The 21150-nt window shown below is 34.0% G+C and overlaps 1 protein-coding gene across 1 annotated transcript in view; it reads left to right on the top strand.

Annotated features, from left to right (window-relative positions):
- The first annotated feature begins 3532 nt into the window (after window positions 1-3532).
- LOC127161618 (uncharacterized) overlaps window positions 3533-21150 on the top strand; it is a 34501-nt gene continuing 16883 nt past the window's right edge. The window contains exons 1-3 of the mRNA XM_051104349.1: window positions 3533-3856; window positions 18834-19151; window positions 19318-19659. Coding sequence (XP_050960306.1) covers window positions 3811-3856; window positions 18834-19151; window positions 19318-19659 — 706 coding nt within the window. The 5' untranslated portion in view covers window positions 3533-3810. The remainder of the gene's footprint in view (window positions 3857-18833; window positions 19152-19317; window positions 19660-21150) is intronic.

The raw sequence follows: 21150 nt of genomic DNA, 5'->3' as shown, positions 1-21150 counted from the left end.
TCCAAGGTTGGCTGGTCCTGGCAGGGCTCTTATCAGTATGGTTGGTTACACATCCCACTATGTGAACAGCATCAAGGAAAAGACATACAAAATTAACTACAGTTTACTTTAATATCTGGTTAAAACTCTTAGATCTTTGTAACAGTTGTTCCGGTCACTCATGGATCTCCTAGGTCAGGGGTCCTCCTTGACCCCCCTCCACTTACATCGTGACACCTTGACCCTAGGAGAAAATAGAACTCAGCAGGAAAAAGACACACACACACACACACACTCTATTTGATCAAAGAAGGGTGAATGAGACAGATTACCCTTATTAACATCAAATCAACCGTATTAGAATCAAGAATATTATTAATCTTCATTAATGATTAGACAAATATTAATATAATTATGAAGGTCCAGATGGATTCAGGCGTCCACTCCTTCACTGGGGAGCCAACCGGATTACATTAAGAAGAATATACAGTGCTTTAATAAGATCTACGCAGCAGCATCGCAGATCAAAAGGATTGAAAGAGAACAATCTCAGGCTTTAAGAATTTGCTGTGGAGCTTTTAGAAGTTCTCCAGAAGCAGCTTTACAGGTGGAGATGAGAGAGATGCCTTTGGTAATTAGGTGGCAACAATTGAAAATGGTTTATTGTGTTTTAGTGAAAGGGCAGAAGATAAATGATGAAGACAAATGATGAAGCAAAAAAGACTGGAATTAATGATTACGAAATTAGTCCAATGGCTATAGCTGCCTGGTTTTTCCAGATGCCACTGGTTGGTTTGCAATTACTAGAAGAAATGAATAATCATCAAATAAGGATTTCAGAAGATTTGTTGGTGAGTCAGTATTTAGATGAGGAGTATCTGTACTGTACTGAATATATACTGATGTTCAAAAGATCCAGAATCTGGGAATACAGCTGCAGCAGTAGTTATTCCAGAACTGGACTGTAAAATAAGTAAAAGAACATCTAACTGTTTATCTGTTTATTCCTCAGAATTGATTGCAGTTCATTTGGCTCTTCAATGGGTAGAAGAGGTTTGTTTAAATCAAGTTGTTATTTGCACTGATTCTTTATCGAGCATTGTTAGTTTAAAAAAGTAAAATCTTACTCAAGACAGGACATTCTAATAGAAATCTTCCAGACTCTGTACAGAATCCAACATCTGGGAGTGAAAGTCTTCTTTTTATGGATTCCTGCTCATGTGGGGATTGTGGGAAATAAAACAGCGGACGGGTTGGCTAAAAAAGATTGAAAGTATTCTAGAGTAAATGTAAATGTCCCTTTGGGGAATGAAGGGGTTAATTAAAAAGATGGTAAAGAAAAGATGGCAAGAGATGTGCACACAGGAGGAAAAGGGAAGACATCTGTATGAAATAAATAACGAGGTAGGGAATATGAGACAGGTTTGTGGCAAAAGAAGGGATGACACAATAATATCACAACTCCGTATGGGCACACTGCATTAAATCAATCGCTTTTTAAAACTGGTAAACACGACACAGGATTGTGCAGTATATGTGAAATTACAGAAACAGTCGAACATGAAAGATGGAAGCAACCATACTGCAAAAAAAAAAAATCAAGGAAAGAACACCAAATCATTGATCAGTATATACAGTTGAGATGTTAGTTAATGTTATCTTAATGTCAATTCATTGAGTAGAACATACTAAGAAGGTTATAATGTGCACAGATATTTTATCAGTACTGATGTCACTGAAGTCCTTGTCATGTGAAGGAACAAGAAGTTAATCGTTTATCAAAGCAGGCACTGAAAAGAAAGAAAGGAGATCTATCTAATGAAACTAAGAGGTTTTTTGTTTTCCTTCTACATCAATGCTTCACACTCCACCCCAGTAGGTGGCGGAAATGCACCTAAAGCTGGTTTGCTGGTTTTGCGGAAGGTAAAAAAAAAAGAAATACAGGAAGAAGCTGCGTGCACTGATCAGAGCAACCATGGATTATGGTTGTATGGTTTACAGCTCGGCATCTAAATCCCAACTTAAAAAACTAGACAGTATTCAATCGCAAGCTTTGAGAATATGCTGTGGAGCAATGAAAACATCATCAAATAAAGCTGTGCAAGTAGAAATGAGTGAGCTGCCACTAGAGTTATGAAGATTAAAATTAAGGATAAGATATTGGGTTAGTGTTAAAGGACATTTAGGTGAACATCCAGTAAAAAGTGTATTGAGGGAATGTTGGCAATATGAGCAGGAAAAATTGATAAGTTTTGGCTGGATTGTAAACAAGGAAGCCCAGAGTATAGGAATCAATAACATTAGTATAGCACCGACAGTAGTAGTGTCAGCCTTTCCGCCTTGGTTTTTTCACAGGCCTCTAATCAATTTACAATTACACAGTAAGAAAAATAATAAAGACATGAACAAGTTAGAAAGCTCAGAAGTTCAGGATTATATTGAAAAAAACATATCAAAGTGAAATTCAAATATACACAGATGGATCAAAGGATCCGGAATCAGGGATAACGGCAGCAGCAATTTATATTCCTGTCTTCAAAGTTGAAATATTAAAGAGATTATCAAACAGTTTATCTGTTTTTTTCATCAGAGTTAGCAATAGCAATATCTCTGGCATTACAATGGATAGAGGAAGTACAGACAAAGAGAAATGTTATATGCACAGACTCATCAGCAACCTTAGATAGTTTGATTAGTGGAACATCACTAGCTAGACAAGATATTTTGTTTATGAAGTGTTACAAAGCTTGTTCAGGTTAAGACAAAGTGGACTAATAGTCAAATTTCTGTGGATTCCATCACACACATGAGTTAAAGGAAATGAGAAGGCAGATCAACTGGCTAAAATGGCTTTAAAAAAGTCAGAAATCGAAGTAAAGGTTACATTAAGCAAATCAGAAGTTAAAAGTATGACAGCATGTGAAGTAAGAAAAAGATGGCAAAAGGAATGGGAATGTGAATCAACTGGGAGACATTTATACAAGATACAACAAACAGCTGGAAAAAGAGAAAAAGTGTTGGAAACGGGAAGGAAGATGCAATGATCACAAGAATGTGTATAGGACATTTTTTTTTAATAATATAAAATAGGAAAATATGAAAATGGAAAATGAGACAAGTGTGGACAGGATGAAAATATTGAACATGTAATAATGGAGTGTGAGCTTACGGAAGGCAAAGATTCAGTTAACTAAGGCATTAAATAAGTTGGGGATAGACAAAACATCAGTGCAGGTGTTGTTAGGAGATGGATCAAAACAAATAGAAATATTCCACGATTTATTTATTTTTCTGAAAGAGATTGTTTTGATCAATAGAATTTAATTTATGTTGATATAAGTGTGTATGTACACACAAGTAAAAAAAAAAAAATATTTCTCTGTCTTTCTTTACCCCCTCCTTTCTCTCCCCTCATCCTTACTAAAGTAAGTAATTAACATTTCCAATCCAACCATCAAGTGCTCCACACTCCAGTCCAGTAGGTGGCGGGAATGCTTCTTTAAGTTGGTTTGCCAACCGCCATTAAACCCCACAAGAAGAAGGAGGAGGAAAACGCTGCAGTCGCCATTATCGTCTTCTGTGTTCGTCTGTTTTCTGTCATATTTAGAAAATGTTATTGTAAGAATTCTTCTTCCGTAGCATAAATTGGTAAATTAAATATGTCGTTTAGTCACGATCAGTATAATCAATCAGTTGATCTGTGTTTGGTTCAGGTCATAATTTTCGCGGTCACTCATGAGGGTGTGGTTCGGAAATAACTGTTATTATAACTGTTATTATAACTGTTATTAATAATACACATCCAAATCGGTTTTGTCTGGAATCCACAACATGAAGAAGATTTTCAGACCTGCTCTGTTTGTGTTACTAATGTGTGGTAAGTGTGTGATTTCTGATTATTCAACAACACTTTCACTTTCACTTTCTACAAAAACCGTTATAAAGTTGGTTCGACGTTGATGACAGATATTCAGTCGTGAAAAACTAAAATACATTCTTAGTAAATGAGTACAATTATATACACAATGTCTTTTCAGAATGTAGAACTGAACACACATCACAGTTTATTTGTTTTAATCCTCATCGATATGTTGAAACACATAAATGTTTTAGCAGCGTCGAGCTTGTGTTTAGGTCAGCAAGGGACCGTCTACAAAGTACATGTGAGAGGATAAAACGAATAATGTTTCCCATCGGAATGTGTTATTTTTTTTTAGTTAACAAAACAAGAGCAATGTGTGCACCAATGTGATAAAGATATAAAGACAAACATTTATAACACTCACTTGCATTTAAATAAGAAATACTATAAACATGTGATTGTGGTTATATATTATTACTATTATTTAATAAATAAAATGAATAAAAGCAAAACAATATTAAATATCATTAATGATTCCATAATCCAGTGGTTATGCAGTGGGATTATTCCAGCTCCTTGTGAGAACATTTTAATGTTCACTGTATTCACAGAACTATGACACCAAAAAGTTGTTATTGAAATAAACCAATAAATAAATTCATTTAAAATAAATACACTTCTGTATCACCTTCATGGTGTGTGTCTTGTTTCTGTTTTTATAAGAACATTTTTATATTTGTTTTAGTCACAGAACTATAATAAAACACCCCAGCTAGAAATGTTATTGTTGTAATAATACTCAGATAACATTATTGTATGTTCTGGTAATGTTTTCAGTGGCAAGTTTTAGTTCCCAGAATATAAAAGGTAGAATAACATTCTCTAAAACATTCTACAAATGTTTATTAATAACAACATTATCCACTAACATTTTAATAGATTTAAGTGGGAATCTTCACATTGGATATTGGATGTGGACTCATATGTTGCTCAGAAGTCAAATTTAGGTTGAAAGTAAAAACCCAACCTTTATTTACACAAGGTCTTATTGAGTTTAACAGAGGTTTAAATGTCGATGTCCTTTTGAAAGTAATAGTTTGGTTTGATGTCACCATTATGATGAGAAGTGTTTGCTTTAGTTGAGCAAAACTGACTCCTGACTTTTCAACATTATTCTTTAGCTGCTGTAATTGTGTTTGTTATGGCAAAAACAGCATGAGAGAATGTGTTCAGCTGATGGTCATCTATGATCATAGTAATCTTATTTTATCTAGAGTAATTTGATTGTACATTGTGGTGTCTCAATAATTCGGTAAAACTGATATTAAACAGAATTTTAATTAGAAAATTTTTAAGTTTTAAAGCCAACAAAGTTTCTTTTTGTTTTTAGAGAATGTAATCCTTTTAGTAGAGAATATAATGGGAACTAAAATAAAACCTGCCGCTGAAAACGAATATGAAATATTTCTAGCTGGGACATACTATTAAAAATGAAAGCAATACATAATTTAGTTTAAAATAAATACAATCTTCTATCTCAGCTTCAAAGTCTATGTCTTGTTACAGATTTAATAAAGAACATTTTGCAGTAGTTTTCATTGTCAAAAGTGATGCAGAAGTCACGCTATTGATATAAAAAAAATAACTTGTGAAATCTTCCAGAGTGTCCTGTATTACTGCCCCCTAGAGGAACATACTGCTGTTTTGACTGAGTTTGACATTCAAACTTATAAATTAATTTAAAATCAGTACAGTTTTCTATTTCAACTTTAAAAGGTGTGTCTTGTTTCTGATTCTCAAATGCACATTTCAGTTCAGGTTTTACTGTCATATGTCATTCAGGACACATGATATTAAATTAAAAATTAAATCTGTCAATAAATTAATTTAATTGCATGCAGTTTTCCATCACAACTCCAAAAGCTGTGTGTTGTTACTGGTTTCTAGAAGAACATTTTAATGTTGGTTTCAGTCACAGAATTATAAGAGAACACATGCAATTGAAACTGAATTTACAATTCAATACATCAATTAGACAAAAAAATATATTTTTAATATATTTTATTAATTTAATATATAATATTAAATTAATATATAATATATTTTATTTTATTGATATATAATACATAAATTATATGAGTATGGAACAATACAAATTACAATGTAGCAAAATACAATGTAGCTCTAGATATAAATAAATAAACATACATACATCAATATTTCATTATGTATTGTGACTTCTACATCACTTCTGACAATGAAAATTACTGCAAAATATTGTTTATTAAATCTGTAAAACAGCCTTTAAACCTGAGACAGAAGCTTTTATTTATTTTTAACTAAATTATGTATTACTTTCATGTTCAATAGTATGTGTTCTATTACAGTTACGTGGCTAAAATCACCATCAAAATGTTCTTATAGGAATCTGTAATAAGTCACATTCTTCAGATTTGAGAAAGAAAACTGCAATCATTTTAAATGAATTTATTAACAGATTTGAATTTAATTCAATAGCATGTATCCTGATTTACACATGACAGTAAAACTTGCATGGAAATGCTCTTTTAGGCCCAAGGAACAAGACACACCTTTTGTGTGTTGAAGATTTAAAACTGTATGGATTTTAAATGATTTTCTTTTTAATAGTTGAATGTCAAACTCAGTCAAAACAGCAGTATGTTCCTCTAGGGGGCAGTAATACAGGACACTCTTTGGAAGGTTTCACAAGTGATTTTTTAATGTCAATATTGTGACTTCTGCATCACTTTTGACAATGAAAACTACTGCAAAATATTGTTTATTAAATCTGTAACAAGACACAGCCTTTGAAGCTGAGATAGAAGATTGTATTTATTTTTAACTAAATTATGTATTGCTTTCATGTTCAATAGTATGTGTTTTATTATAGTTCTATGACTAAAACCACCATCAAAATGTTCTTCTAGGAATCAGTAACAAGACACATTCTTTGAAATTGAGATGAAATACTGTATGTTTTGTAAATGAATGTGTTAACAGATTCAAATTTAATTCAATAGTGTACATCCTGATTTACATTTGATAGTGAAAGATGTCTGTAAATATTGATCTGTGAACAAGTAACAAGACACAGCACCTGGAGTTTACATATCACACTGTGTGCATCCTAAAATTAATTTATTTACACTTCTGAATGTCAAATTTGGTCAAAACAAGTTCAGTATCTTCCTGTAGGGGGCGGTAAACTGCACAATCTTTGTCAGGCTTTAAAAGCTTTTTCTCAGTGGTTTCATTTCAATAACTTTTGTTGTGCTATAGATCTGTGAATAAAACATATATCTAAATGTTCTTTTATGAACCAGTAATAAGACACACCCCTTAAATTTGAGATTTATGTTTTATACATTTCACAAGTGAAGCATTTAGATGAAATAATTGTACTTTTTGCTCTTCGTTTTGCACTTTGCAGACGGTCCCTATCCTGCACTATTACATTATAAGCTCTTTCAGTTACAGCAGATTAAAACAAATAAAACATATTGTGTGTTTTCTTCTACATTTGGAAACAGTTAGAACACAGTATGTTTCTTGTCATTGTGCTCAATCGTTAAAGAACTATTGAAGATTTACAAGACTGAATCTCTGACAAATGTCAAACGTCAGACATTCAACCAACTTTATATCGGTCTCATCGATATGTTGCAACTAGGGATGTAACCATTACCGGTTTGGCAATAAATCATGATAAAATTCTCCATGGTTAGTATTACCATTTCATATTTTAATTATCATTAAAACCGTATTTGATTACCGCAATTTGAACAACTGATGATACATAAATACAGTACAGCATAAAGCACAGTTTTAAGTAACAGTCTCATTTGTGCATGGCACGCGGAGTAGTTTCGTCTTGTGTAAAAAAGGCGGTGGTTGTATTAATAGAGTGGTAAAGGCATAGGCCAGTCCCCACGGAAATAATCGAGCACCACGGAAAAACATGAGATAGTCTCTGTTCATTTTAAGCAATAAGAAATACATTGCAGCTTTATTCTCGTTTTCATAGTTGATTTAAAGCCATTTTTGGCATTATTTTAATGGCAAATGTCATTATTGTATGACAGGGTGCAGCACGAATCCTCTCAGCTTGTAGCAGGCTTCTTCTCCCATATGATTAGATATTACGTATGTGCGCTCAAACACTGTCCTGTATACGCGTGAGTAAGTGCTTATTGTAAACAGGTATTTATTCAATAATTTTATTTAGTGAAGCACAACCCTCATAGACAGAATGTGTGTATTATTTGGTAACTAACGTATTTGCAGGCCGTACGTTTCACTTTGCAATTGGGGGTTGGGCCCCACCGGCAGAAACATAAATCGGGAATTATAATGAATGCTTGAATTAATTAATTATATGAATCTTCCTCTAAGGTTCGGACTTTCTTCAGAAAAGATTCAATGTCATTTTGTTTTCACCTTCGCTCCATGTAATATCTACAGCAGTCGCAATGCTGCTTTATCCACGGAGTTCACGGCAACAGCTGTAATTCAGCTTTTCCATAAGCGCCATCTAGTGCCATACAGTGGATTTACAGAGACTTACATTTACATTCAGCTTGTGTGCAGTTTTTGTCTGGCCAAAAAACAATGAATTTGCATGCCCTGCTGTAACCTAAATTTTGACCGGTTGATGGAAAAACAAACTTAATTCAAACCAGTTATCTAGATTATTTATGGAACAGATAAGATACATATGATAATTTATTAAATCAATTATCATTTTGACTTAACCCTTTTCTTTATTTAAAGTCTGAAATGTGATTTTTTTTTTTTTCTTTTTTTATGAAACTTTTTCCACAGCTTTATTTAAAAATTAACATTAGATATCTGAGCATGCCATTAGTTAAACTGTTGTCAGTCATGTTGTTATTTAAATGAATAATTATGCAAACAAAAATTAAATTATTTGTTGTTTGTTAATTTTAAATACAAAACTTGCTGACGTGATTTATGTGTCAGTACTTTTTGAACATTTCCAGTACATTTTAACAATAACGTGATAATATTGATAACCGTCATCATTTTGGTCACTATAATTGTGATATGAAATTTTCATCCCGTTACATCCCTAGTTGCAACACATAAAGGCGGTGCAGTAAAGTTGGTTTTATGACCGATATAAAGTTGGTTCAACGTTTGACGTTGGATGTTAGACGGATATTCAGCCGTGAAAAACATTCTTAGTAAATGAGTACAATTGTATACTTCAGGACACATGATATTGAATTAAAATTTAAATCTGTCAATACATTAATTTAATTGCATGCATTTTTCCATCTCAACTTCAAAAGCTGTGTCTTGTTACTGGTTTCATTTTCAATAGTATGTGTTTTATTATAGTTATGTGGCTAAAACCACCACCAAAATGTTCTTCTAGGAATCAGTAACAAGACACATTCTTTGAAGTTAAGATAGAAGAGTGTATGTACTTTACATTAATTGACCTACTCATTGATATTTCAATATCATGTGCTGTGTTATAGTTTTGTGAATAAAACCAACATTTAAATGTTCATCTATGAACCAGTAACAAGACACAGCCTTTGAAATTGAGATGAAATACTGTATGTTTCAAAAATGAATGTGTTAACAGATTCATATTTTAATTCAATAGTAAATCATCCTGATTTACATTTGATAGTAAAAGATGGCTGTAAATATTGTTCTTTGAACAAGTAACAAGACACAGCACCTGGAGTTTACATATCAAACTGTGTGCATCCTAAAATTAATTTATTTACACTTCTGAATGTCAAATTTGGTCAAAACAAGTTCAGTATCTTCCTGTAGGGGGCGGTAAACTGCACAAGCTTTGTCAGGCTTTAAAAGCTTTTTCTAATGGTTTCATTTCAATAACTTTTGTTGTGCTATAGATCTGTGAATAAAACATATATATAAATGTTCTTTTATGAACCAGTAATAAGACACACCCCTTAAATTTGAGATTTATCTTTTATACATTTCACAAGTGAAGCATTTAGATGAAATAATTGTACTTTTTGCTCTTCGTTTTGCACTTTGCAGACGGTCCCTATCCTGCACTATTACATTATAAGCTCTATCAGTTACAGTAGATTAAAACAAATCAAACATATTGTGTGTTTTCTTCTACATTTGTAAACAGTTAGAACACAGTATGTTTCTTGTCATTGTGCTCAATCGTTAAAGAACTATTGAAGATTTCCAAGGCTGAATCTCTGACAAATGTCAAATGTCAAACATCGAACCAACTTTATATCTGTGGTTTTATGTTGGACATTCATTAGACATTTGATCTTTACTTCAGCATTAATTTTTATGTAATCGAATAATAGTCATGGATCATGCTTTATCTTGTTCAGATCACGTTTAAAAGCATAATATCAAAATTAATAATAATATTATTCGACGATGTAACTGTTTTATGCATCTGAAGTGAAAAAGTCCTTACAACGATCCCCACTTGCGCACGTCAAGTTAGGGAGCGTCTCAAAAGTGCAAAATCCACTTATAACCTTGGTTAAATATGTGCATTTTCCATAATAAAACAGTAATACCATGATCCTTTTACATGTGTAGTTCATGTTAGCAAGTTGATTGAGTGCAGATAAGGATTATTTTTTACATTTTAAATGATTAATGTATCTGTTATGAATATGTAGCTTAAGAAAACTGCATACCTAATGAACTAAGTTTATTTAACGCTGGGTTGTTTTATCTAAATGGCTCAAATCACCTACAGTGTATTTCTACATACATGCAGCATTAGATGAAAAAATATTTTGTGCATCTATTATTCATTTTTAAAATCTTAAGTCCTATATAACTTCCTGGTCATGTGACCCGATGATGTCACACCAGTTGTAATATCTTCACACAATCCTGACACGCATCATACATGACTTGGATTTTGGAAATATGATTTTGTGTATTTTTAATGATTTTTTTAAAATATTCAAATCTATATAACTTCCTGGTCATGTGACTCGATGATGATGTCTTGTTTGTGGAACTATGTCTTTGGCTATTTTAAATTAGTTTTTTGTTTTTTTTTTTCAATCATTTGCTTGTGTGTGTGTGTGTGTATATATATATATATATATATATATATATACAGGGGTTGGACAATGAAACTGAAACACTGCCCAATATAGTGTTGGAGGTCTCATGGCTTTCATATTTGTGCAGTCTTGTGGCCAATCCACTAATTGCACATTACACCAATAAGAGCAGAGTGTGAAGGTTAACTATGTGCACCCAGTGGTTCAAACATTGTACCCTGAAGATGGTGTCGTGTATCAGGATGATAATGCACCAAGACACACAGCAAGACTTGTGACTGAGTGGTTTGATGAACATGAAAGTAAAGTTGAATATCTCCCATTGCCTGCACAGTCCCCAGATCTGAATATTATCAAGCCACTTTGATATGTTTTGGAGGACCGAGTCAGGAAATGTTTTTCTACAAGACCATCATGTAGTGACCTGGCCACTGTTCTACAAGAGGAATGGTTTAAAATCCCTCTGGCTACTATGCAGGACTTGTATTTGCCATTCCCAAGCTGATATGATGCTGTATTGACCACAAAAAAAGGCCCAACACCATATGAATTGTGGCCTAAAACCAGGTGTTTCAGTTTCATTGTCCAACCCCTGTATATATATATACACACACACACACGCACACACATATGTATGTTCTATATATACAGTGGTGGCCAAAATGATTAGAACACTCGTATTTCCACTAGTTAAAAAATAAATATTACATTATAAATATAGGCACATAATATAGCAATGTAAATAGTTTTGTATGAAAAAATGTTTGTAAATATGACCCAGACTTGTGTAACAATATCAGGTCACATGGCCAAACAGTAAAAAAGTGTTCAATAATTCACATAAGAATCTAAAAACAACAAAAAAATATTAAGCAGCACAACTGTTTTCAACATTGATAATAAATCAGCATATTACAATGATTTCTGAAGGATCATGTGACACTGAAGACTGGAGTAATGATACTGAAAATTTAGCTTTGCATCACAGGAATACATTATATTTTAAATTATATAAAAAAAAAAAAAAAAAAAAAAAACATTATTTTATAATTGTAATAATATTTTGCAATATTGCTGTTTGTTTCTGTATTATTAATCAAATAAATGCAGCCTTGATGAGCTGCATGTGATTCAAATGCATCAGTCATACGTGAATGAAACAGGTAAAGTTGACGTAATATTTCCCAGTGTTAAACAAACCCTGCTCAGTGTTCATGTGTTTCCACACTACAGAGTGTTCAAGTAGCATTGACACAGTGTTGGAGTTAAGGAGATCATTATGTCATGATTGACCAATAATGATCAACACCTGCTGTTTACAAGCAGAATCACAGAAGGAAAGAGAAACACGAGAACTGACTTCAGCCAGAAGAAATCAACTGAAATAAAACAAGACATTAAATCTCTCGAGATCTGATTAAACAAACAGTTTTACCAGCTTCACTCATTATTAACCAGATTGACTTTATTTCTGTCAGACGTCTAGAGAAGATCTTATTGAGAATTAACAGGTTGTTTTGTTTCATTTGAAATCACCATCAAGGAGACCAGTGTTTCCTTTTGTTGGGCTCTTGACCCTTGACATGTTGTTGTTTATAATATGCTGGTTACCTTAATTGTGTGTTTGTAGAAAACACATTTAGATAAGCTGGTAAAGCTAATTAATAAAAAATAATAAATAAATAATAATGATAATAATGTGTATGTGTATAAATAAGGCGAAGTTCAATTTCTGAGTATATGGTAGTGATGGGAAGTTCGGATCATTTTACTGACTCAGTCCTTTGAGTCTCGTTCAGCAAAATGAACAAATCTTTTTTTGAGTCATTTTGCTCATTTTAGCAAAATATAATGAAAATGTTACGTTTTACCTCCCTAACACATCTACTGCTTACACAAACAGCGATCACACTACAAACAAGACAAAACTATAACAAATCATTCAAGAACGACCCATCACTAGTATATGGATGTTATATTTCTTCAACAGTATTGTGCAAGTCAGATAATCTGAGTAAACTGAAAAGTCACTTTGTGCCCAAAATGTTTTCATCTGCAGTAATGGAAAGACCACAGACAACAAGAATCAGCATCTGAATCTCAACAGTGGTGATAGTCAACAAAATGTTGAATGGTGCAATGCATGCTGGGTACCAGTTTAGTGCAAGACTCTCCCATGTATCCCAGCATGCATTGCAGCATGACTATTCAATGCAGCTGAATTGTCTGATTTTATTTTATTCTTACTATTTGTTCTTATGTTTTTTTTTGTTTGTTTTTTTGTGTGTGACTTTTTATCAGGTTGTTTTTTGATGTTCAGAGATTTAACTGAATATTTTGTTGATTGTCACCGTTGTTGAGAATCATACACTGATTCTTGATGTCTGTGTGTATGTTATGAGTTCAGACTCAAAATAAATGCTTTATGCACAAAATATTTTTTAAATCTCTTATGTTAACTACAACAACAATACAAGTTTAAAAAGAAAACATACGACCACAATTTAGGTTAAATGGCTATGCACACAGTTATATCAACATCACACTACTACCACTATTTTTTTTCTGTGTTTTACAAACACACAGTCTAAACAACCAAAAAAGAAGAATAAAACTGAAGGGAACATGTCAAGGGTAAAGAGCCCAGCAAAAGGAAACACTGGTCTCCTTGATGGTGATTTCAAATGAAACAAAACAACCTCTGTTAATTCTCAATAAGAGTTTTTCTACAAGTCTGACAGAAATAAAGTCAGTCTGGTTAATAATGAGTGAAGCTGGTAAAGCTGTTTGTTTAATCAGATCTCGAGAGATTTAATGTCTGGTTTTTTGTTCAGCTGATTTTTTCTTCAACTGTGGCTGAAGTCAGTTCTTGTGTTTCTCTTTCCTTCTGTGATTCTGCTTGTAAACAGCAGGTGTTGATCATTATTGGTCAATCATGACATAATGATCTCCTTAACTCCAACACTGTGTCAATGCTACTTGAACACTCTGTAGTGTGGAAACACATGAACACTGAGCAGGGTTTGTTTAACACTGGAAACTATTACATACATTTTGACTGATGCATATGAATCACATTAAGTTTATTAATGCATCTATGTTAAATCTATGTAATCTAATTAGATAGAAAATGTGTGTGCAATTGCATTACATAGTTTAAATTTAGAGCTAAACATTTTTGGAGTGCAAGTGCATTTTCATTTTGAGTTTGAATCTTAAAAATAAGACTTCAGCATTTAGAACATTTACATAATGAATATGATATGTAGCTCGCAGGAAAATAAGGTTTATGAAATAAATATCACTTTCCTTTTCACAATTATGAAAACAAAAAAAAGAATTATATATGTAAATTTGAAATCAGGATTCACATAACATTTGATAAAACAAAGAATATCATCAAAATATCATTGTATGAGCAATTCTAAAATAAATAAAGATGTTTCAGAACAGCTGGAATATCATTCTTAAGGCTTATAGGAGAGCACTTATCTGCAGAAAATCTATTAATCAACTTATGTAGCTTTAACTTATCAATGTCACTTTTCTCATGTTGTTAGTTATCAGATATTTGCGAGATAAGGACCAAACTTTCTTCAAAATGATTCTAGTTGAAGATTGAATAAGGCACAGAAACAGTCTCCTCCTGAAACAAAACTCATTTTCTCATTGCTTTTTGATTTAGATGATGAAAGTCACTGTTTACTTTTATAAATATCTTACATAGATCCAATGAGTGACAGAGATTGGAGGGGGAAAAAAAACCTTAAAAGCATGAGAACTGCATGTGGCACTGCATCAGCAACAATCACAAACTCTTTTGGACTAACAGGAATTCCATGCTTATCTGCGAAAAATATCAAATATGATATGGATTTTCATCATGCTTTAATTACACATTAATAAAAAACTTAAACCACCTATAGTTTGGAGAAAAATAAAAAAATAATAATAACATTAGGGATCAGATTCCATATAGATGACAGCTCATTGATACAGTACTTTATCCAATTTATTATTGTTTATTATTGTAAAGGCATAATGTGTGTCAGGTAGAGGTCGACCGATGTATTGGTTTTGCCGATTAATCGGCACCGATAGTTGATTGGCGGAACTATCGGTTATTGGCAAAAATCCATGCCGATAGTTTTTTCCGGGTTGTGTCTGTTGCTGGAGCAGCTGAGAAGCTCGTCATTATACAGGTCCTTCTCAAAAAATTAGCATATTGTGATAAAGTTCATTATTTTCTGTAATGTACTGATAAACATTAGACTTTCATATATTTTAGATTCATTACACACAACTGAAGTAGTTCAAGCCTTTTATTGTTTTAATATTGATGATTTTGGCATACAGCTCATGAAAACCCAAAATTCCTATCTCAAAAAAATAGCATATTTCATCCGACCAATAAAAGAAAAGTGTTTTTAATACAAAAAAAGTCAACCTTCAAATAATTAAATATTAGGTCGGGAATCCTTTTGCAGAAATGACTGCTTCAATGTGGCGTGGCATGGAGGCAATCAGCCTGTGGCACTGCTGAGGTGTTATGGAGGCCCAGGATGCTTCGATAGCGGCCTTAAGCTCATCCAGAGTGTTGGGTCTTGCGTCTCTCAACTTTCTCTTCACAATATCCCACAGATTCTCTATGGGGTTCAGGTCAGGAGAGTTGGCAGGCCAATTGAGCACAGTAATACCATGGTCAGTAAACCATTTACCAGTGGTTTTGGCACTGTGAGCAGGTGCCAGGTCGTGCTGAAAAATGAAATCTTCATCTCCATAAAGCTTTTCAGCAGATGGAAGCATGAAGTGCTCCAAAATCTCCTGATAGCTAGCTGCATTGACCCTGTCCTTGATAAAACACAGTGGACCAACACCAGCAGCTGACATGGCACCCCAGACCATCACTGACTGTGGGTACTTGACACTGGACTTCAGGCATTTTGGCATTTCCCTCTCCCCAGTCTTCCTCCAGACTCTGGCACCTTGATTTCCGAATGACATGCAAAATTTGCTTTCATCCGAAAAAAGTACTTTGGACCACTGAGCAACAGTCCAGTGCTGCTTCTCTGTAGCCCAGGTCAGGCGCTTCTGCCGCTGTACACACGCACACGCCTGTACGCGGTGGCTCTGGATGTTTCTACTCCAGACTCAGTCCACTGCTTCCGCAGGTCCCCCAAGGTCTGGAATCGGTCCTTCTCCACAGTCTTCCTCAGGGTCCGGTCACCTCTTCTCGTTGTGCAGCGTTTTCTGCCACACTTTTTCCTTCCCACAGACTTCCCACTGAGGTGCCTTGATACAGCACTCTGGGAACGGCCTATTCGTTCAGAAATTTCTTTCTGTGTCTTACCCTCTTGCTTGAGGGTGTCAATGATGGCCTTCTGGACAGCAGTCAGGTCGGCAGTCTTACCCATGATTGCGGTTTTGAGTAATGAACCAGGCTGGGAGTTTTTAAAAGCCTCAGGAATCTTTTGCAGGAGTTAATTAGAGTTAATTAGTTGATTCAGATGATTAGGTTAATAGCTCGTTTAGAGAACCTTTTCATGATATGCTAATTTTTTGAGATAGGAATTTTGGGTTTTCATGAGCTGTATGCCAAAATCATCAATATTAAAACAATAAAAGGCTTGAACTACTTCAGTTGTGTGTAATGAATCTAAAATATATGAAAGTCTAATGTTTATCAGTACATTACAGAAAATAATGAACTTTATCACAATATGCTAATTTTTTGAGAAGGACCTGTACACCAAAGTCCCTATAGTCTTTGTTATACAGCAGGAGAGCGGCCTCTAGTGGCGGAAATCACTGACAGCACGTGCCGTCACTGTGCACAGCACAGAGCGGGACACTTCAAAGGCGGATTTAAAACATTGACAACGAAATGTTGTGTACAGTATACTGTAGTGCATGTTTTCATGTCATTACGAAGTAAACAAGATATGTGATTGCGGTTATATATTATTAATATTAATAAATAAATAAAATGAATAAAAGCAAAACAATATTAAATATCATTATCATTCCATAATCCAGTGGTTATGCAGTAGGATTATTCCAGGTCCTTGTAAGAACATTTTAATGTTCACTGTATTCACAGAACTATGACACCAAAAAGTTGTTATTAAAATAAACCAATAAATAAATTAATTTAAAATAAATACACTTCTGTATCACCTTCATGGTGTGTGTCTTGTTTCTGTTTTTATAAGAACATTTTTATATTTGTTGTGTATGTAGGGGACAAAGTTGCTGAAATAATCTGATATGTTCAGCTCCGTCTTTCTTTTACCTGCGCTTACACTTTTGACACGATTCTCTCACTGATAAATGTTTTGTCGTGTGATGTGTTTATAGAACCAATCAGATAAGACTAAATGGAGTTCACGAGAGTCTCATTTGATTGGCTAGAGAAAGGTGGTGGCCCCGCCCTCCCCCTCACGCTTGCAAAACTCAGTGAGTGAGAGAATCGTGACAAAAGTGTAAGCGCAGATAAAAGAAAGACGGAGCTGAACATATCAGATTATTTCGGCAACTTTGTGTCCTACATACACAACAAGTCATTTAGACATTTACAACAGTTTGTTTTTCACACATACAGATTGGTTCTACGCAGTCAATCTGTTTTGCGGATCTTTAAACTGTTGTTTTCGTGTGTAAATCACTGTCCACAGGCTTGCAGTGCTTTTGACCGTATTTTAGCGAAAACAACGTGTCAAAAGTGTGAGCGCGGAGAAATGAAAGTCAGAAGAATGCAGATCGTATTTATTTTGTGAAAACAGAAAGCTGCAGTTTCACAATACATGAATTACACTTACCAGTAATAGTAAAATACTGCAAATCTTTTTCTTTTTTCTTACGCTTGAAATGTGATTTACACTTTTACAAAGCTTCTCTTGCGCATGCAAATTTAATTTAACTTACAGTCTTATGTACACTTACACAACGCCTACTCTTCACATGCAAATCTTTATACCATTATCTCCATACCTTTTATTGCCGAGTGTGTTTCACACACAAGGAATTCATCTTGGTGTTCGGAGCTTCCAGAAATATAAACAATTTAATTTACATTCCAGTGAATCAAACACTCATTACATTACGTGTTTTTTTTTTTTCAGTAAAAATAGAAAAGATAGTAATTTACTCTAAAGAAACAGGATTCTCTAAATTATCATTATTGCAATAAATACCTGAAATTATTGTGATAAATTAAGTCCATAGATACCACTTTCACTTGTTTTCTACCATCTGTCTAAGATCTTATTGACAATTAACACAAAAGAATTGTGGAAGTACTTACTTATGCTGCTCTATTGAGAAAGAAATATATCAAAAATAGTTTTCCTGATAATAACAATATTAAAAAAAGATGTGTTTTAATTTAAGTTAAAAAAAAAAAAAAAAAATCAATGCAGTGTTTGTGATTGAAAAATCTCTGCATAAGTTTCATTTTGGCTATTAAGACACACTTATACACTTGACAGACAAACCTCATCAGTGGTGACAAACAATCATGGATGAGTTTGGTACTATGTACCCAGCATGCCTTGCAGCATGAAGTGTTTCAGTTGATTGTCACCATTGTTGAGATTCATATGTGGATTGTTGATGTCTCTGTGTGTCCTACTCATACAATAGGTTGAAGATTTATGTATATGTTGTTAAAAGACAGTTGTAATTTTTTTTAGTGTTATGTTTTCTCATTGGTTAGTAGATTCATGTTATTTTTTAATAGTTTTTTGTTGTAAAGCTGCAGTGTGGTTTAATGTATTCCTGTAAACATGTTTGGGGTGGTCTAACAGAGAAGTGGACAGACACTGTCAGACTGTTGCTGTGACATGATGATGACAATTACATCTGTTCAGTGTCATTAACAGCTGTTTCTTCTGTTTGTGTTTGTTCTGCAGGTGTGTTTGGTGCTGATGAAGATCAACTGAAGGCAGTGATGGAGGGAGATTCTGTCACTCTAAACCCTGATCCTGCTCAAATACAGGGATTTATTGATATAGAGTGGCGGTTTAAAGATAACACGAGTCCCATTGCTTATACTAATGGAGTTAAACCCACATATTCTGAAGATGAGATATTCAGAGACAGACTGAATCTGAACCAGACAGGATCTCTGACCATCACAAACATCAAAACCAAACACTCTGGACTTTATCATCTACGGATGGAACGCAACAGTGGACGCTTAAATGTGGATTACACTGTTACTGTCAGTGGTGAGGAGATCATTCATGTGCTGCTATAAGAATTATATAAGAATTATCAGTCAGAGTGATTGACTGCATATTGTTGTACATGTCACAATATATATGTTTTAAATAATCCACATGTGCCATATGCTGTGTAAAATATATTTAATCTTTGTGAATCTGATTCTTGTAGAGTCTCCGTCTGTTATTGATGCTGTTAAAGGTGAAATGAAGATGGAGTCAGTGACAGAGGGAGATCATGTCACTCTTCAGACTGATGTTACTGAACTACATGGAGATGAGCTGATAGTGTGGAGGTTTGGAGATGAAGGGAAACTCATCGTTAAAACTGATATAGAGGCTAAGAGCTCACCGTTATATACTGATGAGAGATTGAGAGACAGACTGGAGCTGGATCATCAGACTGGATCTCTGATCATCACAAACAGCAGAATCACAGACTCTGGACTCTATAGAGTGAAGATCAGCAGCAGCAAACAGACTCTGTACAAGAGATTCACTGTTACTGTCAGTGGTGAGGAACACAAGCTTTCTGAGAGAATGATTGTTCATCAGCTGTGAACCGATTACATTACATTCATACACTCATTATGACTAATCAAACTTTCCTTATAAAATACTTGAGTGTAAACTGATGCTTACAGTATGTTAAAGATCTCATAACTTCTTCCTGAAGCAGAACTATTATTAGCTAAAACAGCTTCCCAGATAGCAACATATTGTCAGCCCAGATCCGGCCCACATCTGGCACATGTGGCATGATGATCTGGCCCACATGCAGCGTGGAATGATGGCACTTGGGTGGACCGATCCTGTTTGCCAGATCTGGGCCAAAAGCAGGCCATAGCAATGCCACATGTCAGCCAAGAGCAGAGAAATAAACCACACTGGACCTTATCTGAGCCACAAAATCTGTGTATATTTAATATGGAGTCATCTCAGCGTTAATAAGCACATTAACAAGCAGAATCACTGAAGGAAAGAAGAGAACAGAAAACAAGAGACAAACAGAAACACAACTACTGACTACAGCCACAGCCTTAGATGAAATCAGCTGAAGATAAAAGACATTAAATCTCTGAAGATCTCAGCAGAGGAGGATTAAACAACTCCACAAATAGCTTCACCAGCTTCACTTATTACTGACCAGATTTACCTTTTTTCTGTTAGAGGTCTACAGAAGTTCTTATTGAGAATTAGTAGGGGCTTAAATATTCCACTTGAAGTCACCATGATAGTGATTAGCGTTTCCATTAATTAATTGGGCTCTTAACTCTTTTTTCTTAAGCGTTTGTCTTATTTGACTGTTGTGAAAATGTGGTTAACAAACACATTTGTAGTGCATGATAATTTTGTCATTGGTGGCTTCACAATTATCATATAACCGACTGATTCACTGAACACATTTGATTGTAGTAGTTGTGTAGTTTAATGTTTTCACATTGTAAAACTGCATTATTGCAACATCAGTTTGAAAAATTTATTTAAAAAAGGACAAAAGTTTGAACAAGGCTATCACACACAGATATCAGCAATCAGCATATGAATCTCAACAATGGTGACAGATAATCAGATCAGTTCTGGACATCACAAAAGGCTGCATTATTCGTTCATGCTGTGATGCAAGTTTTGCACACTTTTTATTGTCACCATTGTTGAGGTTCATATGTTGATTTATGATGGCTTTATGTGTTCATAAAATTTAACCTTTTGTAATTTTTTTTTTTAAACTGGTTCTGCAAGACTACAGACAGTTTCATACTATGAATGTATTTTTCCACAACATAATTGTAAAAGCTATATGACATTGAATCAGGCTCATTCGTTCAATATTACAACCATCAATAGCTTTTCATTGATTTCATTTTGTCTTTATTTGTTATTGCTTAGAGTTTTCACAAACACACCATCACAGCAATTGACAAAGATAAACTTTTATTAGAAATTGTTACAAGTCCAATTATTGGAAACACTAATCACTATTATAGTGGCTTCAAAAAAATTG

This window comes from Labeo rohita, unplaced genomic scaffold (genome assembly GCF_022985175.1).
Source record: "Labeo rohita strain BAU-BD-2019 unplaced genomic scaffold, IGBB_LRoh.1.0 scaffold_69, whole genome shotgun sequence".
Classification (NCBI taxonomy): domain Eukaryota; kingdom Metazoa; phylum Chordata; class Actinopteri; order Cypriniformes; family Cyprinidae; genus Labeo; species Labeo rohita.
This window is presented reverse-complemented; position numbering and strand designations above follow the sequence as displayed.